At 50.5% G+C, this 25,588-nt stretch overlaps 2 protein-coding genes across 3 annotated transcripts in view; both read right to left on the bottom strand.

Moving 5' to 3' along the window:
- The window catches only part of SYCE2 (synaptonemal complex central element protein 2), a 13,513-nt gene extending 2,751 nt beyond the window's left edge, over nt 1-10,762 (bottom strand). Inside the window, exons 1-3 of the mRNA XM_060144983.1 lie at nt 10,729-10,762; nt 9,992-10,125; nt 144-354 (exon numbers count right to left, since the gene is read on the bottom strand). Of these exons, the coding sequence (XP_060000966.1) occupies nt 144-354; nt 9,992-10,125; nt 10,729-10,743 (360 nt within the window). The 5' untranslated portion in view covers nt 10,744-10,762. The remainder of the gene's footprint in view (nt 1-143; nt 355-9,991; nt 10,126-10,728) is intronic.
- A 3,673-nt stretch (nt 10,763-14,435) lies between these two features.
- On the bottom strand, nt 14,436-22,988 carry FARSA (phenylalanyl-tRNA synthetase subunit alpha). Of its 2 annotated transcripts, XM_060144954.1 has the most exons (13): nt 22,811-22,988; nt 20,841-20,978; nt 20,656-20,754; nt 20,449-20,567; nt 19,302-19,394; nt 19,088-19,216; nt 18,896-19,011; nt 16,459-16,543; nt 16,248-16,347; nt 15,987-16,155; nt 15,779-15,856; nt 15,502-15,616; nt 14,436-14,829 (listed from the first exon to the last, which is right to left on the bottom strand). In XM_060144954.1, the coding sequence occupies exons 1-13, from the start codon at nt 22,955-22,957 to the stop codon at nt 14,691-14,693; spliced, it is 1,527 nt and encodes a 508-aa protein (XP_060000937.1). In that variant the 5' UTR covers nt 22,958-22,988; the 3' UTR covers nt 14,436-14,690. The 2 variants fall into 2 exon arrangements, with proteins under 2 accessions (XP_060000937.1, XP_060000938.1); XM_060144955.1 differs by lacking the exon at nt 15,502-15,616 and having other exon boundaries at nt 14,686-14,829.
- Between the last annotated feature and the right edge of the window lie 2,600 nt (nt 22,989-25,588).

Raw genomic sequence — 25,588 nt, forward strand, 5'->3', positions numbered from 1 at the left:
GTGAAATGAGGTACTGCATGCAAATTGCCTAGCACCATGCTGGGAACATAACTGTGGTTCATTCCCTCCCCTTTCACTTTTTACATAAAGAACCCCCTCCCCTTTCACTGGGGCTTGGCAGTATGTAGGGGGAAATCCGTCACCTTGATCCTGAGGCTGTCTCTGAAGTTGGTCATGAGGGCATGGTCCTTCTGCCTGCTCTCGTTGATATTTTCGATCAACTCCTGGGCCCTCTTCTTCAGGATGTCGATGCTCGAGTCCAGAGAGGAGAAGTAGGGTCCTGACTTCCCTTCCAGCATCATCAGCTGGCGGTTGGCACTGGAGGTGGCACTAGAGGGGCTAGAAACCTGACTTCTGAAAGTATAGGAAACTGAGATCAGTGCCAAACTCTGTTGACAGTGGCTGATCTGAATTAGCTCTGTGGTGGGAGGAGAACCTGTGTTGTGTGTCTCTCGTGGGTGACACTTTTTATTTCATTCACACATACACCCCCACCCCACCCCTGAGAGGCAGGGATGGCATCCCATCTTATAACTGTGAAAACAGACCCAGGAGCACAAGCAAAATCTGCCCAAGGTTCCCGAACAAGAAGATCTGCCTGACTGCAAAGCCCAGTCGTTTTATTACACCAACTTGCTGCTTTGAAATGAGCATCAATAATATTAAAAATAGTTTAGATGCTTTCTTAGATGATCTTCCTGTCACCAGCCTGCTGAATCCCTTTCCATCCCTTTCTAAACCTACTTAGTGATGCTCATAGGAGCATGCAGACCACCTGGGGCTAGTGTACCTGCGTGTCTCTGCTCCCATCAGGTAAGGTGGCCTGTCAAGAGGTAGTTATGGGGGGCTTCCCTGGTGGCGCAGTGGTTAAGAATCCGCCTGCCAATGCAGGGGACACGGGTTCGAGCCCTGGTGGGGGAAGATCCCACATGCCGTGGAGCAACTAAGCCCGTGTGCCACAATTACTGAGCCTGTGCGTGAGCCACAACTACTGAGCCTGCGTGCCACAACTACTGAAGCCCGCACGCCTAGAGCCCCTGCTCCGCAATGAGAAGCCACCTCAATGAGAAGCCCGTGCACTGCAACGAAGAGTAGCCCCCACTCACCGCAACTAGAGAAAGCCTGCGCGCAGTAGCGAAGACCCAACACAGCCAAAAATAAATAAATAAAATTAAAAAAAAAGAGGTAGTTATGTTAAAAAATAAAAATTAAAAAAATACCCCTCAAAAGAGTTAGTTATGTTTGTCCCACACTGTACACGGCTATAATTATGCAATTCATTAAATATCGTGTTAGCTAGTGACATGTGAAAAAGGGACAGGTGTCTAATAAAGCTAAATGGAATGAATAAAGGTGACCCTAATAAAACATAACTATTAAATCAAGTGTGGGGGAGACAGCTATATATTGGGACCAAGAACGTAAAAATCTAGGATTCTGCATACAGATCGCTTTGTCAAGGCCTGTAAGTTTTTGCTCCGCTATAAAAACACAAAAGTGGAAATTGTGGGTAATGCATTATGAATGAGGTTTATGCAAAAAAAAGAAAAATGTTGCAATCTGATCAGCAGACCCATTGGTGTTTTAAATTAAGCTAAAATGTTTAAGGTAAGTTGCTTTTTTTTTTTGGCCATTTCTTTGCTTTATCTGCCATGCACCATGCTAAACTACATGCCTCATCTTGCTGCATCCTCACAACCACGCTTTGGGGTCTATCCCCATCATCTTTACCTCATATCTGAGGACACAGGCTCAGCGTGGTTGTGTCACTTTCTCAGGATCACCAGCCAGTCCGTGCAGAGCTGGGTGTGGCGCCCAGTTGGCCTGACCCCCAGCCTGTGTCCTGCTTCCCCCAAAGTTCTGTTTCCTCCTCGCCCCCTGAGGTGCTTCCAGCTCTGAATGGCTGACTCAGAGGTGCCAACACAGCAGTTCCTCAACACACCAATTCACACACAACCATAAAGTCAGCCATGACTGCAAGGCAGGCACAGCTACTTAGAAAAACACGTCTTGATTTTTGGATGCTTCCTCCATACAACTATTTTTTTGACTTCTCCCCGACTGCCTGAGCTCTTCATTTTGGCCCAGGATGCAAGCACAGTGAAACCTGGGTGCATGAGAGCCAGGCTCTCACTGACACAAAAGTCCTCAGGCCTGAGACGCTGGCTGTGTCCTTGTCCTCATGTATTCCTTACCAGAAGTTTCCTTGCCCCTGGGCCTTTGCATTTGCTCTCTGACTGTGAGACCTAGCCCAGACCACGGCATCTCAAAGCCGCCTATGACCTATGCTTGTCACTGTTCACACCCTTATCTCCCCATTTATCTCTGCATTCCCGGCATCCAGCACATAGTAAGTCCTCCACTCTTTGCTGAATGAGTGAAGGATACTGATCTAGTCCTCCCTCCTCTGGCTTCACACAAAGCATGCAAGTTCATCTGCCTCCAAAGCCAGACACTTGTGTTTAGTGCATTTGTCAAGATGAGAAAGCGTGCCTCTGATTAAGGCAGACATTTTATAGCAAAGCCTCATGTCAGCTAGAAAACAACAGACCAACTAAAGTCTCCCTGGGCATTCTTGTTAAAAATGTTTTGCTGTCCCCGGTACCTACCTCTCATGGGAAGAATAATAAAAGTGCATCAAATAAAAGAATGAATGACTAGCAAGGGTTTTCATTACCATCCATGCTTTCATGTCTCCCAAACTTCTTCTTTTTTTTTAAATAAATTTATTTATTTTATTTTATTTTATTTTTGGCTGTGTTGGGTCTTCTTTGCTGCACGTGGGCTTTCTCTAATTGCGGTGAGCGGGGGCTAATCTTCGTTGCATTGCGCAGGCTTCTCGCTGTGGTGGCTTCTCTTGTTGCGGAGCACAGGCTCTAGATGCATGGGCTTCAGTAGTTCTGGCATGCCGGCTTCAGTAGTTGTGGCTTGCGGGCTGTAGAGCGCAGGCTCAGTAGTTGTGGCACACGGGCTTAATTGCTCTGCGGCGTGTGGGATCTTCCGGACCAGGGCTCGAACCCGTGTCCCCTACATTGGCAGGCGGATTCTTAACCACTGCGCCACCAGGGAAGCCTTCTCCCAAACTTCTGAGCTCCCAACAAGGTACCTGACTATCCCAAGGCCCATTCCACTTGGCTGTCCCAGAGGCATTTCAAACTCCTCTAAATTTGCACACCAGGGACTTCCCTGGCGGTCCAGTGGTTAAGACTTCATGCTTCCAGGACTTCCCTGGTGGTGCAGTGGTTAAGAATCTGCCTGCCAATGCAGGGGACACGGGTTCGAGCCCTGGTCTGGGAAGATCCCACATGCCATGGAGCAACTAAGATCATGCGCCACAACTACTGAAGCCCGCGCACCTAGAGCCCGTGCTCCACAACAAGAGAAGCCACCACAGTGAGAAGCCCACACACCGCAATGAAGAGTAGCTCCTGCTCGCCGCAACTACAGAAAGCCCAATGCAGCCATAAATAAATAAATATATTTAAAAAAAAAAAAAAGACTCCACGCTTCCAATGCAGGGGATCCCTGGTCGAGGAACTAAGATCCCACATGCAGGGCAGTGCGGCCAAAAAAAACAACAGCAAAAAAAACTGCACACCAGCCCAATGCTGTCCTCCCTCCTCATTTCATTGAATGACACCAAAAGCCACCTGGTTCCCAAGCCAGAAACTTAGCAGTCAGCCTGGAGCCTGGCTTCTCTCTGTCCTTCCAAATCCTGTCACAGAATCCTTTCATTTCCACCTCCTTAATTTCTCCCAAATCTATCCCCTCCTCGCCACCCAACCATTCACAACCCCATGCCTATCATTCTCACCTGGGCCCTAGTGACCTTATAACCGCAATCTGATGTCCCACTTCTGCTCCACAGCCTACAAGAGCCCCTATCAGCTGCAGAAGCAAGTAAATTCCCTAGCACAGCACACAAGGCTTTCCAGGGCCCTGGCCTCCACCTTCTCTTTTCAGACTCCACTCCCAGCAACTTGAAACTTTCCACAATTTCACCAAACTCATCAGCCTTTGCCCGAAACGATTTTTCCTTTCTGTCAACTTCACGAGGCAACGTTTGGAGCATCCTTACCTCACCTTTGCTTTCTAATCACAACACTGCCAGTTTGTACACTAGACTCCCCCCAGGCGCCATGCACACTCTGGGCAGGGGCTGCATTGCCTTCATGCCAAAGGCATCACAACTATTTGCCGAATACCTAAATGAATGAACTGCTGCTGGAGCCAGAGCCAGATGTAACATTCTTGCTCTTAAGCCACTTTGCACCCAAAGTTGCTTTGTTGTCCCAACAGTATAGGATTCTGAAATTAAAATCAGTGATAGAACCAGGTGCTTCTTTTTGTGTAATTGCTCACAACCTGCTTGAGCTGCTAACTGTTCAGAGTTGCTCCTTTTTCAAGTTCAAGGGATAAAGCTGGAACTGGTCTTCATGGCAGCTACACAAATGGTGAAAAATCAGTGGAATTCAGCTCACTCACATTTCGTTATGGGACAAAGGCCTGCATCAGATGTCTGCAGAGAGCTTCTTGATTTTCCCCAACCTCTCCTTTGGGGATTTATTCCTTTCCATTTCATTTTTCTAATACTCAGCAGCTGCATATAATCAGGATGCTAATGAATCATAGGCTTCCCTGGGCCTGCATTCACCAATTAACTTTAATAAAATGCACCATGTCCTCTCCACCGGCTTCCCCCCATTCCTGGGCCTGCCTCTGTTGCCCAACCCTGGATGGAAGCCAGGGAATGGAAGTCAGCTCAACACAGTAGGCCGCGTGTGCACGGGGTAGGGCAGTAGGGGGTCGGGATGGGGGCTGTGAACACATCCCTCCGCTCATCTATGACGGTCTGTCCTTCTAAGGAGTACCTAATTCGGCTTTGAGGATTAGGACCTAGTGCCCGAGAAGAGCTCAGGCTGGCAGGGGGCCCGGGAACTGCGGAGGAAATGGGTTTAAGCGAAGAGACCATCTGTTCGCTCCAGGTAAAGCTGTGATTGGCAGGCGTGTGAGCCAGAGCCACCCGCTGGTGGGGCCCTCCCTCCATGGCCTCTAACAGATACACAAGTAAACAATCCGCCAGCCACTTATGACCACCGCAGGCGGCAGTCCCAGGAGGGGAGGAAAGCTCATCAAACATTCAAGGAGGAACACAACAGAATCTTTGGCGCTTGGGCAAAACGATGTTTTGCTGAAGTACAGCCAGGAAGGGGGAAGGTTTGAATCGAAGCTGCGGAGCCCATTCCTTTCACCCTCTGCTCTTCTCGCCTGAAATGTGCTCACATTTTAATCACGTCACTGAGAGTCTGCTGCTGGATCTATTAACTGGTCCTTGCACTGGTCCTAATCCATCTGCTTCTCAGCCCAAAGCTCTTTTGGAACTCCTCGAAGTCTCTCAATGATTCGCAATTGTCTGTGTCTCCTCACCACTTAGATCCCAGTCTAAACATACTATTTGCAGGAAGGTGTTATCAAACTACTTCAATTATTCTTTTTTTTTCTGGTCTCCAATTGACTGCACACACCTGGAAACCATTCCGCCCTGCGGTCTGGTTTACAACTGAGGAATCTGGGAGGCAAGAGGAAGCTGGCTTCGTGCGTGGTGCAGTCCTCAGGCGCCCTGTCCTGAGCCTCATTCTATCCCCAGGTGAGCTCCTTCACTGAAGCAGCACCATCTCCAGCCCCTGCCCACCCCCCGCCCCAAATTCTGCATCAGAAAGTCCAACCCCTATCTTGGACGCATTCATGTGTATTTCTCTGGTCACCTCAGACTCAACAAGGGCAAAATACAACTTGTGCTTCTGCCAGCTGGAAACTGCCCCAAGCCAGAAAGCGGGGAGCAGGAGTGGCAGGGGAAGCCTTGATTTGTAGTGTCTGCCAGTTTCCATGGTGCGGAGACTCCCACTATAGCCAATTTCAAGCTACTAACATGAAGTTGCTAAATGCCAGGTTGGGAAGTGATGTGTAGAACTGGCTCTTGCGGGCAGGAGCTGGCTCCAGCACACTGCAGCTGGGAGACATCCTCAGCTCATCACCTTCCTCATGCCTCACTAAATGACCCCCCTCATCTTCTCTCCATCTGCCCTGCTAGATGCCACCCCTGAAGAAGCCTCCCACCTATCTCCCAGCTCCACTCATGCCCCCTCCCACCTATTCTTCACAGAGCAGCCGGTGTCTTTTTTTAACAGGAACCTGAGCATGTTACTTCTATGACCCAGCCATTCCCCACCTAGGTATCTACCCAAGAGAAATGAAAACTTGTACACGGGTGTTCATAGCAGCATTACTCACAAGAGCCAAAGAGCAGAAACAACCCAAATTTCCATCAGCTGACGAATGGATAAATAAAACGTGGTACATCCATAATATAGAATATTATTCAGCCACACAGAGGAATGAAGTTCTGATACATGTTACAACAACATGGATGAACCCTGAACACATTATGCTCAGTGAAAGAAGCCAGTCACAAAGGACCACATAATTGTATGATTCTACTTATATGAAATAACCAGCAGAGGCAAATCTGTAGAGACAGAAAGTAGAGTTGTGGTTGCCAGGGACTGGGAAGGATGCAGGGACTGGGAGGTGATGGCTAAGGGGTCAAAGGATTATTTCAGGGCAATGAAAACGTTAAAAAGTTGACTGTGGTAATGGTTGCAGAGCTCTGTGAATGTACTAAAAACAATTGAATTGTACATTTTAAGTAAGTGAAGTGTATGGTATATGAATTATATCTCAATAAAGCTGTTACCAAAAAAAAAAAATCCTTAGGATCAAGTCCACAGCCGACAAAATGCCCTGCAACCTAGCCTGTGCTGAGTCCCCCTCTGGCACTCACTCCCCTGCCCACAAGGGAAACATTTTCCTAGCTACCTGAGCTCCTCCGTGTCAGTACTTGTTCAGTATATGCCTTTCCTGTTAGATGGAAGCACTGGGCGTGTATGAGCATGTCTGTCAGTGTACCCTGGGTGTCACTGCTGCCAATCACAATGACTGACATGCTGGCCTTCCCACTGTTTTGTGAACACACCAGGCCTGCTCCTGCCTCAGGGACTTGCTACTTGCAGCTCCCTCTGCCTGGAATGTTTGGAGTCCTGGGCACCTCCTGGCTGGCTCCTCCTCATGTGACCTCCTTAGCGATCTCCAGCTACTCTAAACTCCCTGTCACTCTAGTTGCTCCTTCTCTGTTTTGTTTCTTCACAGCACTTGCCACCAAGTGAAATCACATTTTTAAAAAAATTATCTACCTTTTAGAAAGGCAGTTTGGCAATAGACCCAGGATAGCCAACACAATATTAAAGAAGAATGAAGTTGGAAGACTGATGCTACTTGATTTCAAGACTTACTATAAAGCTGTAGCGATCCACATAGTGTGGTACCGGTGAAAGAATAGAAAATAGGTCAATGGAACAGAATAGAGAGCCCAGAAATAGACCCACACATATATAGTCAACTTATCTTTGACAAAGGAACAAAGAAAATTCAGTGGAGAAAGGAGAGTCTTTTCAACAAATGGTGTTGGAACAACTGGACATCCACATACAAAAAAAGTAAAGTTGGACACAGACCTTGTACGTTTCACAAAATTTTTCTCAAAATAGATATCCCTAAATTAAAACACAAAACTATAAAACTCCTAGAAGATATCATAGGAGAAAATCTAGATGGCTTTGGGTTTGGTGGTGATTTCTTAGATACAATATCAAAAGAAAAAATTGGTTAGTTGGACTTTATTAAAATTTAAAACTTCTACTCTGCAAGAGACACCATTAAGAGAATGAAAAGACAGGTCTCAGATTGGGGGCAAATCTTTACAAAGCACAAATCAGATAAAGGACTGACACCCAAAATATATAAAAAACTCTTGAAACTCAGCAATAAGAAAACAAAAAATCCAATTTAAAAATAAGCAAAAGATCTGAACAGATACCTCACCAAAAAAGATATACAGATGTCAAACAAGCGTATGAAAAGATGTTCAACTTTATACTTTGTAAAGAAGCTGCAAATCAACACAACGATACCACTACTGCCTGTTAGAATGGGAAAAATCCAAGACACTGACAACACAAAATGCTGGTGAGGATGTGGAGAAACAGGAGCTCTCATTCATTGAAGACAGGGACGTAAAATGGTTCAGCCACTTCGGAAGACATTTTGGTAGTTTCTTACGAAACTAAAAATACTCTTACCATATGATCTAACAATTGTGCTCCTTGGTATTTACCCAAAGGAGCTGAAAATTTACATCCACACAAAACCTGCATATGAATGTTTATAGCAACTTTATTCATAATTCTAAAACTTGGAAGCAACCAAGATGTCCTTCAATAGGCGAGTAGATTAATAAACTGGGGTACATTGTGTAAATTACTAAGTGTGTATCACTAAGTGAAAGAAAGTCAGCTCCAAGAGAGCAGGAATTCTGATTTGTTCACTATTGTATCCCCAGCATCTAAAACAGTGTTTGGGTAAAGAAGACCCTTGATAAATACTTGGTGAATAAATGTGCAAGACAACAATGTCTTTTTAAAGTCATCCATGACACTACTCTTTCTCTCACTCCAACATCGAATCCCCTAGCAGTTTATGTTAGTTCTATCTTCTTAAATCTATCCAGAATCTGACCACTTCTCGTCACCTACATGGATCCACCCTGGGTCAAGTTAGGGTCATCTTGCACATCAATTATTCCAATTGCCTAATCACTGGCCTCCCTGCTTCCAATCCCGCCCTCAATAATCTATTCTCTACACAGCGGCTAGAGGGAGCCTTTTAGTCCAGAGGGCTACAAACTTCTATAAAGGGCCAGATAGGAAGTCTTCTGCTTTGCAGGCCATATGGTCTCAGGTGCAACAATTCACCTCTTCAAAACAAGTTGAAATGCCTGAGGAGTGGGTTTGAACCCTTCAGTCCTCAGGGAGAAGCTCCAGGGTCTGAGTTCCCTCCTGCTTGTGGGACACCGCACTGGGGGTAGGGTATATGGTGAGATTGTTTCCTAGCCTTTCCTACCCACTTTTATGTGATTTTCTTCTCATTTGCCTAATGTGTAGTTATTACTCAGCCAGCCTTTAGGGTTTTTTTTTTTTTTTTTTTTTTTTTTTTGCGGTACGCGGGCCTCTCACTGTTGTGGCCTCTCCCGTTGCGGAGCCCAGGCTCCGGACGCGCAGGCTCAGCGGCCATGGCTCACGGACCCAGCTGCTCCGCGGCATGTGGGATCTTCCCGGACCGGGGCACGAACCCGTGTCCCTTGCATCGGCAGGCAGACTCCCAACCACTGCGCCACCAGGGAAACCCAGCCTTTAGGTTTTTATAAGAGGAAATTTTTCCATATGTAGCTGTAGACTCTTGGGAGGAGGGGAGTTCACAGGCATCATACTGGGTTGGCCCAAAAGTTCGTTCGGGTTTTTTCTGACCATTTTATGGAACACTCGAACAAACTTTTTGGCCACCCCAATACACAGCTCTCTTGAACAGGAACTGCTATATGATGTTCTTAAGCAATTTTTTCTTCATTTTCAAATTAACTCCAGGTATCTAAGGGCCTCTTCAAAGCAATACTTGGCTGGATTAATTTAGACTGGCTAATGCATATATATAAAAGTTGTTTCCTAGTTGTTAAAAGCTTATTTTATGATTTAGACTTAGCTGATTTAGACTGGCTTTGCATCAGAATAAACAAAATGTATTTTATCAACTTAAAAATAAATAAATAAACTGGTCACCTGTCACTCCCTCCCTATTTTTTTCCTCAGAGCACTTAGCATCCCCTGACTACTGCATATTCCCAAGTTTATAGACGTTCTCCTAGAACGTCACCTCACTGCTGTGTCCCCAGCACTTCCATCCCAGGCACACGGGAGATGCTGGATGAGTATGTGCAACAAATGCGACAAGAGCAGACACTGGTAGGGTCTTGCGGAAGAAAAGGGTGAATGAGAGGGACTCAGGGGTCTGTTTGGACTCGATGGGCCGGGTTCTTCCTCACCTAGCTGGCCCTCGACCAGACTCCTCTTCGCGGCTCTCCTCGCCTTGCTGCTGCTCCTGGCTCTCTCCCAACAGCTGTGGCTCCTGGTCCTTGCCCTCTGTCTGGGGCATGTCCACCTGTGAGCACGGCCAGCGCTTGAGAGGTCGAAGGAGGGCGAGAAGCAGTCAGATCCCCCTGCTCCCGCCCCGTCAACCCTGGGCACCTCTGTCTGCCGATGCGGCATGTTGGGGACCCGCAGAAGAGACGGGGGGTGCTGGGACGGGCGCCACGATGACCGCGGGGAGCCTGTGCCTGGAGCACAGGAGGACTGAGGTGGGGAGACCTGAAGGGGCCGGGGTGAGGACAGGTGCTCCGGATGGGGTGCTGGGGGCCTGGGCTAACTGGTGTGCGAGTCGGCTCAAGGCCTTCAAGGAGGGAAAAGAGGTAGGAGAAAAAGAAGAAGAAAAACGGGTGAGGCGCGTGGATGTCTGAGTCTCTCTCTACCCTACTCCTGCCACTCGCCATGCGTGGAAGTCGGTCCTGCCTGGGCTGTCAGTGCGTCAGTCACACAATCAGTCGGTTAGTCAGGGCCCGGTAGGTCAGTCGGGAAATCGGAGCCCAGTCGGGCGAGGAGGGGCCGCGATGGCAGGAGACAAACGGCAGGGCTCTGGTTCGTCGGGGAAGCCCAAGATCGCTGCCATTCCCTGCCCGTCAGCCCGCCGCCCGCCGCCCGCGCGAAGGAAACAAGCGCAGCGTACTCCCTGCCGCTCCATTCCGTCTTTTCCCGCCTTCTTGTTCACGCCCTCTGCGCACGCGCCTCCTCCGCCCCCGGAATGCCCCGCCCCAAAGATGGGCAGCGGTGCGCACTCCTGGCCCCGCCTCTTTCTGGGAACTTACGCGCGCAGCGGGGCGGGGTCGGCCGTTAAGTGGCGGTTGGGCTGTCTAGGGGCTGCGCGCGCAGCCGGCACCAACGGGAGGAGCCTGTGGTCTCTGAGCGCGCGTGTGCGCATGTGTGAGGTTCCAGGGCCCAAGGTCAGTAGGGGAATGGTGAGAACCGTTCATCTGCTCTGCCCGGAGGTCTTTCCAATAAAAATTCTGACCTTTGCTGTCCCTTGATTACGACCTATTGCCCTCAGTGAAAAAGTTTATGCAGTTACCACCTTGAATCAGTTACCTGCACTCCAAAACCAGAAGCTCCTTGAAAGAATGGGGGCCTGGCCCTTAAGGGTTGGGCCCATACCCCTTAATAATAAGAGTAGTAATAACAGTAATGAATTAATAGTGACAACAATAATAGTAATTGGCACACAAGGAGCCACAGACTGGGAGAAAATATTTAACTTGTATCCAGTATCTACAAAGACCTCTTGCAACTCAGTGAGACAGAAAAACCCCAGTTAAAAAATGGGCAAAGGGGTCTTCCGTGGTGGCGCAGTGGTTGAGAGTCCGCCTGCCGATGCAGGGGACACGGGTCCGTGTCCCGGTCCGGGAAGATCCCACATGCCGCGGAGCAGCTGGGTCCGTGAGCTATGGCCGCTGAGCCTGCGCATCCGGAGCGTGTGCTCCGCAGCGGGAGAGGCCACCAACAGTGAGAGGCCCGCGTACCGCAAAAAAAAAAAAAAAAAAAAAAAAAAAAGGCAAAGGATTTGAAATGGTTGGCCAAAGGCCCTGAGGTCTGAGCAAGCTCAGTGCCTTTGAGGAGTAGCCAGGCCTGGTGGCGCGAGCAGGGCTTGGGGGAAGCAGTGGGTGAAGGATGAAGGGTTGGGACTTTGTCCCAACTGACTGGGAAGGAGATGGAGCTCCTCTTCGGGACACCTGTCACATTGCTCACGAAAGGGAGACAGTGGGAATCTGCTCACGTCGCTCAGCCCTTCTGTGCAGGGCTCTGTCCCTGGCCACACACTAGAGCACACACCTTAACACCTACGTTCTGGAGAACTGGGTTTCAATCTTGGCTCTTACCAATGGGGGTGATCATTAAACTGCCACTCACTCTCAAAACCCATCTTTGTCTAATAGCAAGGTGATAAAATCTAAAACATGAGACTATTATAAGAGTTTCAGGGATAAACATTAGGAACACATTAAGAGTTTAATAAACAGTGGCTAACAGTATCTTGTGGCAAAGCTACAAGTTATGCGAGATGCATCTTCCTGCAGCATCAGATTTGAAGAGTTGAGGATTATCTACTGGGAAAAATCTCACTTTTTTTTTTTTTTGGTACGCAGGCCTCTCACTGCTGTGGCCTTTCGCGTCGCGGAGCACAGGCTCCGGACGCGCAGGCTCAGCGGCCACGGCTCACGGGCCCAGCCGCTCCGCAGCATGTGGGATCTTCCCGGACCGGGGCATGAACCCGTGTCCCCTGCATCGGCAGGCGGACTCTCAACCACTGAGCCACCAGGGAAGCCCCTCAGACTTACTTTTAAGCATGCATACACAAACACACTGGCACCAAACCAAAACAAAGGCAACACAGAAGATGCAGGATGATTTTTATGGTGCACAGTCTGTGTAACATTTGAAAACATGCAAATTGAAACCGTGTCTTGTTAAAGTGACACATATAAGTAGCAACAGTTTAAAAGCACATGAGAATAATAAATACCAAATTCAGGAGGCGGCAACCTTAGTGGGCTGGGGGCAAAAGAAACTAGGACAAGCTCATAGGGTCTTCAAACCATTAGTCGCACAGATCTAAAAAATGAAAGATCCAAAGCAAATATAATCTATGCTCAGATTCGAATGAACTAGGGGTGGATTCTTGGGTGTTTACTGTATTATGCTTCATATTATACATGCTTCACCCTCACCAGCCTTTACTTTTTACTTTACTTTTACTTTCTACCCCTCCCCCATTTCTTTATCTGTTCATCCTGTCTCTCATGCCTCTCCAGGTCCCTCCCCACCCCCACCCCACGTCAGCTCCTGAAGGCAGGGACCTGAGCCAACTTTGCCCACTGCTGGGTCTTCAGCTCATGAACACTGCTGGCACTTAAGAGATGCACGTTTCAAACTATTACATTTAGAACAAATGGTCCTAACAACATTAGAACAACAACAAGGTCCTAATGTATAGCACAGGAAGCTATATTGAATATCCTATGATAAACCATACTGGAAAAGAATATTAAAAAAGAGGGATTCCCTGGTGGCGCAGTGGTTGAGAGTCCGCCTGCCGATGCAGGGGACACAGATTCGTGCCCCGGTCCGGGAAGATCCCACATGCCGCAAAGCGGCTGGGCCCGTGAGCCATGGCCACTGAGCCTGCGCATCCAGAGCCTGTGCTCCGCAACGGGAGAGGCCGCAACAGTGAGAGGCCTGCGTACCGCAAAAAAAAAAAGAAAGAAAAAAAATACTAAAAAAGAATGTCTATATGTGTATAACTGGGTCACTTCACTGTACAGCAGAGATTGGCACAGCATTGCAAATCAACCATACCTCAACAAAAAAACTAAAAAAATAAAGGTGTACATTTATTGAATGAAGGAATATTTTTCTGTATTCCTGGATTATTTAATTATAAATAAACAAAAGATTTCAGTGAGGAGCCCTTGGAAGATTGGTGCCCCCAGGCCCTGGGACCAGCAAAACCCATGGTCTCAGCTGACTGCCAACTGCCCTGGGTATAAAAGTGGCCTCATGGTTACATAAAAAATTGTCTGTTTCCAAAAGCGTGCTGCCCCTGAAGATCTGGGCTGAGCGACGTGGTGACTTGGATTGGCTTTGAAATATTCCCATAGAAACAGGTGTGAGATGCTGCTCACTGTCCAGTGTGAGTGGTGGGTTCATGGAGCTTTATCCTACTCATTCATCTCTATTCTGGGCTCATTTGAAATCCTTGAGTTTTTTTTTTTTTTTTAAGAGTAGTAATTTTAGGGGGACGAGAAAGGGGTGAATGTGTGGAGCACAGAGGACTTTCAGAGCAGTGAAAATACTCTCTATGATACCATAATAGTGAATGAATACACGTCATCATACGTTTGTCCAAACCTACATACAACACAGGGAATCAACTGTAATGTACACTATGGACTTTGGGTCATTATGATGTGTCAAGGCAGGGGGTTTATAGGAAATCCCTTTACCTTCCACTCAATTTTGCTATGAACCTAAAACTGCTCTTAAAAAAACAAAAAGGGCAGCTTTAAAGGCTTAGCTTGCTATACGCCCCGCCCCACCAATGCTGGCTCCCAGTTGGTGGGAATGCTGACTCCTGGGGCCCCGACGCCCGCCTTGGCCTCCCCTTCCCAAATGCCCCTTCCACAGGGGTAGGGGGTTCTGTTCCCTTCACCTAGAAGAACCTGGCACCAGGAGGTAAATCAGTAAATGCCTGATGGAGCTAGTCTTCCCTGGAGGAATCTGGCTCAGGCTGGCCAGGGGTTCCTGAAGATCCAAGACCTCCAACCCACCACGCCTCACACCCGGGGCTCCAGCACCCCTCCACCCCTAAGGAAAGGCACCAGATGAGGGCAAGTGCCCACTTTATTAGCCAGCAGCTGGTCTGCAGGGCTCCCCAAGGCCCACCCTCACAGGTGGACAACAGAATGAACCTGCTACCCGCTCCCCTGTCCCTGGGACCCTGGGGCCAGTGGGGAAGAGGAGATACCAGGGGCAGGGGGACTGGCCTCACAGAGGCCTCGTAAGTACAAGGGGGTCACTGGCAGGGATGCAAAGGGCAGCAGGGTCTTGGGGAAGGCGGCCTATCCAGGGCGGTTCGTGTCATGCGGCCTCCTGTGTCGACGGGGGCCCCCGTTCGGCATCTAGGCGGCACAGGGGACTGTCGTACACCATCTGCAGGTTCACCTTGTGGCCCACCAGCTCCCGGATATTGTTGATGCCGTATTTGATCATTGTCGGGCTTGGGAGGGGGGACATGACATGGTTTAACATGAGGTCAGGTCATGCTCTCTTCTGATCAGAACCTCTCTTATCACCTTCCTTGAGTAAAAGCCCAAGTCCTTCCTGGGGCTCAAAAGGCCCTGCTCAACCTGTCCTGTCACCTCCCCACCCTCATCTCCTCCCATTCTCCACCTTCACTCACTCATTCCCTCCAACCACACTGGCCTTCTTAGTGTTCTCCAAACACAGCAGGCCCACTCCAGCCTCAGGGCCTTTGCACTGGCTATTCCCTCTGCCTGGAACGCCATTCCCCAGATATCCTCACGGCTTACCAATTCACCCACGTTCAGTCTTTGCTCAGATGCCACCTCCTCTGAGAGGCCTTCCCTGACATCTCCTTAGCCCTCCCTGCTGTGTTTTCTCTATAACACTGCTTTTGGACATACTTTAAGCTTTACTTGTTATTTATCTCGCTAATTATCATCCTCTGTGTTCCACTAGCACCCCTGGCTTCATGGAAGTAGAGATGTGTATGTCATAATCACAGCACAGGACTCAGTACACAGCAGGTGCTCACTAAGGGTTTCTCAAATGAATGAACGAATGAATGGGGCTGAAAGTCTGCAGGCCCCCACGCCTGGCAAGCCACCTGAGTAAGGCAGCCAATACCCTAAGTGGTTTGGGTACTCACCGCTCAAGGGAGAGGCCCCAGGCAATGACTGACACATTCTCAGGGAGCCCCATGGGCAGCAGCATCTCAGGGCGGAAGATCCCAGAGTTTCCAACCTCCACCCACTTCTTCAGGCCTGTGAAGGCACGAGAACGATGGGGCGGCTTGTGTGGGTGATACTGGGCCTGGCAGTTAGCTTGGGAGGTGGGGTGTGGGCTTGGCAGTGACGGGGACCTAGGCTGAGCCATGGACAGCCTGAGACCTCCCTCCCTGTCCCAGTACTGGGTTCCACCCTGACCTTGGTGGTAGCTGAACACTTCCATGCTGGGCTCGGTGTAAGGGTTGTAGGTCGGCTTGAAACGCAGCTGGGTGATACCTGGGTGGGGAGGCAGCCAAACAGAGTGGGGGTGGGGGTGGGGCAAAGGGGGAAGAGAGGGGCAAAGGGGGAGGGTCAGGCTGACGACCAAGGCATCCTCCTGCTTGCCCACCCCAGCCCGCCTGCTCACCCAGCTTGGTGAAGAACTCCCGCAGGACGCCCATGAGGTGGCCTAGCGTGAGGCCGTGGTCAGCCACGACGCCCTCGATCTGGTGGAACTCGGCCAGGTGCGTGGCATCTAGGGTCTCATTCCGGAACACACGATCAATGGAGAAGTATTTGGCCGCTGTGAAGGGCTTCTGGAGATGAGAGGCAGGCCAAGCCCGGGCATGGGTGAGAAGGTCAGCATGTCAGCCCTGGCCCCTCCAACGCTGCCCAAGCCCTGCCACACCTTCTGGGCCAGGCGGTAGAGGGCGCGGGCGCTGGCCGACGTGGTGTGGGTGCGCAGTAGGTTTTTCCGAGCCTCGTCCAGTTTCCAGTTGTATTTGTACCTTCAGAGGGACATACAGGAAGTCCATGATGCAGCTCATGGCCCCCAACCTCTTTCCCCCGACACCCCTGGGTGTCCTGCCCAGGACCCAAAGTCCTGGGTCCTGCCTTACCCCTGTGAACCGTAGCCGCCTTGAGAGTGGGTCCGCTTGACGCGATGGACATAGTCCATTGGGAGCTGCTGGGCCTGGGCTGGATCTGGGCAGGACAGAGCAACATCTGGTCAGTCAAGGAGCATTTCTCAAATAGCCACCGCACTGAAAACAGATAGTGACACAGGCAGCTCCCTCCCCCACCCTCCACAGCTGCCAGAGGGTACCTGGGAACACCTGAGTCAGTCTCTCCTCTGCCCAGAACCTTCCGTGGTCCCATTTCCTCTTTTTTTTTTGGCCATCCTGCACAGGACTTAGTTCCCCAACCAGGGATCGAACCTGTGCCCTAGGCAGTGAAGCGCAGAGTCCTAACCACTGGACTGCTGGGGAATTCTCTCCTCCCACTCCTAATTGATCAGTTCCTCCAGCCACAGGGCTTCCCTGCTGATCTGTGAGCATACCAGGCATGTGCCAGCCTCAGGGCCTTTGCACTGGCCATTCCCTTTGCCTGGAACTTTCCTTCCCCAGGCATAGCTCCCTCCCTGACCTCCTTCCATCTTTACTTAAGCAGCCTTCATTTTATTTTTAAAAATATTTTATTGGGGCTTCCCTGGTGGCGCAGTGGTTGAGAGTCCGCCTGCCGATGCAGGGGACATGGGTTCGTGCCCCGGTCTGGGAAGATCCCACATGCCGCGGAGCGGCTGGGCCCATGAGCCATGGCCGCTGAGCCTGCGCGTCCGGAGCCTGTGCTCCACAACGGGAGAGGCCACGACAGTGAGAGGCCCGCGTACCGCAAAAAAAAAAAAAAAAAATTTATTTATCTTATTTGGTTGCATCGGGTCTTGGTTGCAGCAGGCATGCTCCTTAGTTGTGGCAGGTGTGCCCCTTAGTTGTGGCTCGCCAGCTCCTTAGTTGCAGCATGCGAACTCTTAGTTGCGGCATGCACGTGGGATCTAGTTCCCTCACCAGGGACCGAACCCGGGCCCGCTGCATTGGGAGCACGGAGACTTTTTTTTTTAAATTAATTTATTTTTGGCTGCGTTGCGTCTTCATTGCTGTGGCGGGCTTTCTCTAGCTGCGGCGAGCGGGGGCTACTCTTCGTTGCGGTGCACGGGCTTCTCATTGCGGTGGCTTCTCTTGTTGCAGAGCACGGGCTTCAGTAGTTGTGGCATGCAGGCTCAGTAGTTGTTGCTTGCAAGCTCTAGAGTGCAGGCTCAGTAGTTGTGGCGCACGGGCTTAGTTGCTCAGCGGCATGTGGGATCTTCCCAGACCAGGCATTGAACCTGTGTCCCCTGCGTTGGCAGGCGGAATCTTAACCACTGCGCCACCAGGGAAGCCCGCGGCCTTTAACTTAAATTGACAGCGTGCTCCCCCACCAACATAACGTCAATTCCCCCATCACATTTACTGCCATCTTTCATTGCCGGGTTTACAGCTTACTTAGAATTAAATGCATATCTCACCCAACCAGGATATGCGGGCCTCATCAGGGCAAGGATTTCTGTCTCATTCCTGGCTGTGACCCAGGTGTTTCACAGAGACTTTGGCACACAGGAGCTCAGTCATAGGTGCAGACTCTATGCTGTACGAATGTGCAAGTTCTTATGAGTCCCTTCCAGAGACACAATTTTAGTGCACCTGAAAAGCCTGACATCAAATCCCAGCCCCACCGCCTATAAGCTGCGACCCTGGGCAAGTGATGTCCCCTTTCTGAGACCTAATTTCCTCATTTGCAAAACAGGGCTAACAGTCTACTTCCTATAGTTGGTGGAAAGATTAGGACAGTGACAGCTCAGTAAGTTTTATATATATATATTTTTTCTTTTTTCTTTTTTTTGGCCACACTACATGGCATGTGGAACTTCCCTGACAAGGGATCAAACCTGCGCCCCCCTGCAGCGGAAGCGGAGAGCCCTAACCACTGGGCCACCAGGGAAGTCCCATGGCTCAGCAAGTTTTGGATGCTGAAATGATGACAATGGCGCTGCTGCTCCTGGCCAGGTAACAGGCACCCAACAGCCTCATCTGCCCTGCTGGTGGGGGAAACAACCACCATTTTGGAAAGTCATTCAATTTCAGAGAGTACTAAGGACTGTGGAAGAAAGAAAGAACTGGGAAGCAATGTTGAAGACTAGCAGTGAGGAGCTTTTAGAACTTGGGGGGACAAGGGCATGTCAGGGTGGCCTCTCTGAGGTGATATGTGAACAGAAGCTTCATGCCAGAGCCTGCCATGAAGACCTGGGAGAAGACAGTTCTCGGCAGAAGCCACAGCACGGGCAAAGGCCCTGAGGTGGGCAGGAGGGGAGGTGGAAGAAGATAACAGAAGTTGATGATAGCAGCTCACACAGGTTTGTCGGCCACACTGAGGAGGATGGAGTTTATCCTGTAAAACGGTATGCCACCCCAAAAGGTTCTGTCCAGTCCTGGCACCTCTGATGGCACAGCGGGGCCCACCCACCTCGCAGGAAGAAGGTGTCATGCTGGTCCCGTGCTGGGTGCTGCTGGGGCTGGAAGAGTGCGTCAAAGTTCCAGAAGGAGCTCTCAATGTAATTGTCGGTCGGCATCTCGGTGAACCTGGTGGGAGACACAGCCTGACTGCCCTGCCTGTGCCAAGCAGGTGGGCTAGCCCCACCCCTGGCCCCATGCTTACCCCATCTCCAGGAAGATCTGCCGGAACTGGGTGCGGACCTTGAGCAGGGGGTGCAGGTGGCCGCTGTCAGGGAGGACGCCATGGGCCGAGAAATTGTAGGGCTTGAAGGGCCGATCCCGCCAGGAGCCACTATGGGGAGATGCAGGGTACATGGGTCTGGTGGGGGCTGCCTACCACACCCCCATCGGCCCCCAGCTCTGGGGCTACCCCCTACCTGGAGATCATCTCTGGGCTCAGCTCTGTTTCCTGCTTGGAGATGCTGGTGCTAAAGGCACTGCCTTTGCTCACCCAGTAGGTCTTCAGGTTCCTGAGGCCAGAGGACAACGCTGTTACCTCCTCCAAGTGGTTTCCCTTGACCTCCCATCTGATGCTGACCCCAAAGTCACCCACCAAGTCATTCTGCTGTATTTCCTTCCTGACACTTACCATCTCCAGAATCCTCTTAGCTGGCCCCGACCTACATCCCTATGTTCATGCAGTTACTCATTCAACAAACATTTACTGAGAACCTAATGTGTACCAGGGTCTGTTCAAGGCACTACGCATATAGCTGGGAGTGATAATAATAGGTCAAGTTTAGAGAGTTTACTCCACACTAGGCTCTGCTCCATAAAATCACCCCATAATCCTGTGTGAAAAGGAGCCATTTTACACATGCATAAACAGAAGCTTGGACAGATCAGGTGACTTGGTCAAGGTCACACAGCTAGCATATGACAGAGCTGGGACTTGAATCAGGCAGCCCCATTCCAGTCTTTTTTTTTTCTTTTGGCCACACCATGCAGCACATGGGATATTAGTTCCCTAACCAGGGATCGAACCCAGGCCTCCTGCGGTGGAAGCTCAGAGTCCTAACCACTGGACCACCAGGGAATTCCCAGTTTGCGTTCTTATAACTGCTAGGCCACTGCTACGTCTGCTCAAAGGAGTCGTCAGCTCTGTGAGGGCAGAGCCCCCAGCCTGTCCAGGTCCCAGCAGTCATAAACTTTCAGACGGTGCTTAGGACTGTAAAGGAAGTCAACAGGGCACAAGGGATGGAGGCCAGGAGTGAGGAACTTTTATGGAATTTGAAGGGAGGAAAGGGTGTCAGGGTGGCCTCTCTAAGGTGACACATGAGCAGAGGTTTGATGTCAGAACTTGCTTTGAAGAAGAGCAGGAAGCTCTTTTCAGCAGAAGGCACAACAGAGGCAAAGGCCCTGACACGGCATGAGCCTGGCGTGCGTGCTCGACAACCACAGTGTGAAGGGAGGCTGGGAGGAGACTGATAGCACCCTGGCCCAGTGTGAGCAGAATGGCTCCCCTTCTGCTCCAGGGCCATGCAGGTGACACAGGTGTGAGCTGGGGGGGCGGCACCCACTCACACTTCAGTCAGCAGCTTCCTCTTCCTGAGCTCGCTCCTCTCCTTCTCTCCCAGCTTCTCGGCCTGTCCACCCTGGACCAGCTGGAGCCGCCGCTGCACCTCATCCTCCACGCTATCCACCTGCCACAGTGATGGGCGTGAGGGGCCGTGAGGGCAGGGGGCCCAACTGTCCGACTACCTGTCCAACTACCGCCCGGCAGGGACTCACCACTCTGAACACCCGGGGCCCGTCGGCAGCACTCTTGTCCACTCGGATCCACTTGTTGGACATGGCCTTGCTGAAGCCCACCTTGCCACTGGGCAGTCGCTGTGGGAGCAAGGCTGCAGTGAGGGGGACACAAGGGTCGCCCTCATCCCAACACCTCCCTAGGCCCTGCCCACTCAGACTCCTACCATGAGCTCGCTCTGGGGCAGGCCCTCTGGGGGGACGCTGCGAAACACCCGGGCCTCATGGCTGCCTTCCCGGGCAATCTCCTCGCCCTCAGTGGTAAGCTCCCAGCGCTTGGTGGAACGCAGCTCAGCCTCGATTATCTGTAGGAAAACAGGGGGACACGGGCAGGGACAGGGTTCAGGTCCAGGCACCCCCTTGCCGCAGCACTGGGGACGCAGGTCAAAGAACAGCCTGTGATGCCAGCTTTGCCTCTCAGCTGTACCACTTCCCAGCGGAGTGATCTCGCCTCGTTGAGCCTCAGTAAATCTTTTGTGACATGGGAAAAATGACAAAAATGATTCACACCTCCCAGGGTGAGGTAAAGTACTGAGGGTATTACCTGCCTGGCAAAGAACAAATCCTATCACTTTTGAACCTGGGAAAGATTTTTTTAAAGTCTCGGGTGAAATGATTTATTTCCACACTTACATGCATCTCAGTGTAGCCAGATGTCAGAGAAGAACCCAGGCTGCCCACATTACACACAGGAACCCTAGGCTCCCCTTTCGTTTTAATTCCTAGCTCTGCTCCTCTCTTGCTGTGTGACCTTGGGAAAGTTGCTTAACGTCCCTGAGCAAATTTTCTTATCCATGAGAGAAGGGTGTGGTGGGTTCTACCTCAGAGAGTTGTTTTGAGTAACTAAATTAATACACAGAAAGGATGCAGAGCGCTTAGTATGCAGCAAATGCTGCATAAATATAACTACTACTACATTAATATCATCGTCATCATCCTTACAATGAACCCCATTAAACTGCCAACACTTAACTCTCAGTAGCCTACACAAATGTCACTTTCACATCCATCAAGGTACTGTCATCCCATACACCATAGCTTCAATCCCTTTCTGCACTGACGACCTCAGGCTTCAAATCCAGGTTTGCCTGTTCCTTCTAGTGACACTGATCAAGATTCTGACCAGTGCTTAGAAGTTGTCACATCTGCAATATGGGGATAATAACAGTGCCATCAACTGAAGGTCACATCAAAGATTGGATGAGGAATAAATCTGAGGCCAGAGCAGGGCACATCATGTAAGTTTGATGTTTTCAGCTATGTTTTTTGAGTCCTAGCCTCATGGATCCAGCCTGCTGGGTGACCCACGGGTCGGTCAGCATCCTCCCCCTCTGGCTCCATCACCCTTCCCTTGTCCAAGTCAGAAGGCTGGGCTTCATCCGAGCTACCCCTACATTTCCATGAACCTTATTTCATTCCTTCACCTGAATCCCTTCTCCATTCCAGCTGCCTCCCTACAGCCAGGGACCATACCCTGTAGTTTGGGGCTGTGCCAGCCTCTGCCACTGTCCCCTTGCCTCCAGTCCTGCCCGCACCGATCCTTTCCAAGAGTGATGTAGGCAGTACACACATCTCATTGGCTCTAGCTCCTGCCATGGCCCCCCAGTACCCCTGTGAGATAAAGACCTACAAGGCCTCGCAAAATCTGGCTCTGCTGGGTCTCTCTCACCACTTGTGCCACCTCCCTACCCCACTGTACCTTAAAGTGCCATGGCTTTTCTACTCAATGCAGAAACCCGACTCAGCTGTCATCTCCTTTGGGATACTCTCCCTGATCCTCAAGCCTGGGTCTGCTAACACCTCTGAGTGCCCCGTGCTTCCTCCATCACTCCGGTCACTTGAGTATATCCATTATACCGCAGCCTGCGTGAAGGCGGCGACTGCGTCTTTCTGGTCCACCATTCTCCTCTCCACCCCCTCAACACTGATCATGCCTCAATGGACGTTTACTGCATGAGGAACATCCGTACCCCGGGGCCCTCACTCGGTCCTGACTCCCCGCCTGCGCACCCTGGGCGGGACACATACAATTACTCCTAACCAGGCCTGAGATAATCTGGCCTGGAGGCAGAGCCCTCCTGGCAAGGGAACCGCAGGTGCAAAAGCGAGGAGGCCCGGCATCACCGGCCCAGCTCACCTCACCCAGCGCCTGCAGGCTCTTCACGGCGCCCACCACGGTCTGATGCTCTACGCCCAGCTCGGCCGCCAGTTCAGCGCTGTCCAAGCCGCCATCGGCCGCCTCCAGCCGCTGCAGCAGCACCTCCGCCACCGGACCGTCTGCCATGACTGCTCCCAGGGCGCTCGGCGTGCGCCTGCCGGCGGCCAGAACAACCGGAACCGGAACCGGAACCGGCGCCGGGGGGCGTACACCGTCATCTTGAGTGTGGCAGACTATGCTGCAGGGCTCGGGTGCCGCCATCTTGAGCGTGTCACTTGAACTTAAGAGGGGGTTAGGGACACAGTACTGGCTGGACTGGTGGTTTCTTGTTGACCAGAGAGGTCAAATTAATACCATCAAAGACAGACTCATATCATTGTTTTAAGCTTCACCCAGCCTCACCAGCAGGGGCTGTGTGACCTTGGACTTCCCCCTCTCTGGGCCTCAGACCAGTCCTCCCTTGGGGATTCTTTCTTACCCCCCACAGGAGGGCTGTAGGTGGTGGACTCCAGATATAGTCATCCTGCTGATGTCAACTACTTTTATTTTTTCTATTATTCTTTAAAAAATCTATTTATTTATTTGGTTGCACTGGGTCTTAAGTTGCAGCTCTCCAGCTCCTTGGTTGCAGCACATGGGCTCCTTAGTTGTGGCTCCAGGGCTCCTTAGTTGTGGCATGCATGTGGGATCTAGTTCCCTGGCCAGGGATCGAACCCAGGCCCCCTGCTTTGGGAGCACGGAGTCCTAACCATTGCACCACCAGGGAAGTCCCTGATGTCAACTACTTTTAAATTTTAAAAGGGAGTCTGGGTAGGGACCAACCCTATTTATAGAGGGGAGAAGGACTCAATAATAGTATATTATTGAATAATATATTCAAGGTTGCAGCTAACCTGTATGGACGTTCTCCCCTGTGCCCAGCCCAGTGCTAAGTGCTTCAGGTGTCTTACTTCATTTTCCCCCAAACTGTATGATGTAGATACTGATATAATATACATTTCACAGATGTGAAAACTGAGGCTTGGAGGGTGGTATGCCTTGCCCAAGGTTCTGCAAGGAGCTGGTGGACAGCGTCAGAAATTATAAACACTCCAGAACCTGCCCCCTCCTCCCCATACCCCTGCTCTGAGAAGACCAATGTCAGGAAAATAATTTGTAGTATAGATCAGTGCTGTCCTATAGAAATATAATTCAAGATACTGGGAATTCCCTGGTGGTCCAGTGGTTAGGACTCCACTATTCCACTGCAGGGGACACGGGTTTGATCCCTGGTCAGCATGCCACAGCTTGGCCAAGACAAAACAAGAAATATATTTCGAGATAGAAATGTAATTTTACACATTTTAGTAGCAACGTTAAAAACAAAAGGGGTGAAATTAATTTGAAGAATTTATAGAACCTAAAATGTCCACATTATCATTTCAACACTTAATATAAAACTACTAGTGAGATATTTTACATTATTTATTCACACTAAGTCTTCAAATTCTGATGTATATTTTCCACTTACAGCTTACTTCACAGCCGCTGCATTTCAAAAGGCAATAATCACATGTGGCCAGTGGAGACTACATTAGACAGCACAAATAGATTCTAATCCCAGATCTGCCATTTTTGTCCCTCAGCCAAATCACTTAATCTTTCTGTGCCTCAGTTTCCTCACTTGGATGGAAATGATCTGAGCCCAGGCTACTGTGAGAATTAAGTGAAATAGTACCCACACACACATGCAATACTTGCTGGTACTAAATTGAGTGTGGACTCTGTGTTAGGTGCTGTTCTAAGCACTTACTCATTTAGCCATCACAACTGTTATTTGAGCGTGGTAAATGGGGTTACTAATATCCCCCAATGCTGGACCTACAGTGAGATCCTGATAAAAATCCAGAATGCATCCCTCAAAGTCTCTTCTTAGCTTCAAAGCACTTTCCCCATTTTTGCTTATTTAATTCCAGCAAGACTCCTTCTTTCCTTGCTTCTGTCCCACGTCAAGTAGGTTTTAAGCCTGTTCTGTGCCTGATGCTGCAGGAGACACTGTGGGGTGCGGGGGGGAATGGTGAGGTGAACAAGACAGGCATAGTGTCTACCCTCTGGCAGGCAGCACCTAGCCCATGTGTCCCTGACACATGGTGGAAGGGCAGGAAGGCGGGGGGAAGGTCAGTGGAAGGCCTAGAGTGGTCATCCCAGACTTGGGGGGTCCTCGTTGGGGAGGACCAGGTTGGGCAATACTGGATACTGTCTTGGGGAAGGGGCAGAACCCCAACTTCTCCAAGACTCCTAATTCCTTTCTTTTCTGAGTCCCCACCACTAGAGGGGAAGCACCCCCTCCCCACCCTTTTGCCAAGATCCACCCCCTTCAGCAGTTTACTTCCACTTCCCAGGTCCAGAGCCAATTTGCTCAGAGTTTGGGAAAGCCCCACCTCTCCTGCCTCCTTCCTGCAGCCTAGGGGCAGGGAGCTGGTGTGTTACTTTCAGTCATGTGCCTCTGCCTTCCTAAGAAGGCTCTAGTCTCAGGGGTCCTGGCCACCTCCCTTAGACCTTATCTTCCCCACCATCTGTCCCATTTTGTCCCTCCCCAACAGAACCCCCTGCCCTCTCATCTTTAGCCGTTTAATTGCAAAAGCAGGCCGTTTGTGGGAGACCACAAGACTGTGACCCCTTTCATTTACCGGCTGAGGAGGGGATGAGGGGTAAAGGACAGGCTGCAATAAGGTGAACAACCGTAGGAGACCCAGCCTATAGTCACAACTTCGAGCC

The sequence above is a fragment of the Lagenorhynchus albirostris genome, chromosome 3 (assembly GCF_949774975.1).
Source record: "Lagenorhynchus albirostris chromosome 3, mLagAlb1.1, whole genome shotgun sequence".
Taxonomy (NCBI): domain Eukaryota; kingdom Metazoa; phylum Chordata; class Mammalia; order Artiodactyla; family Delphinidae; genus Lagenorhynchus; species Lagenorhynchus albirostris.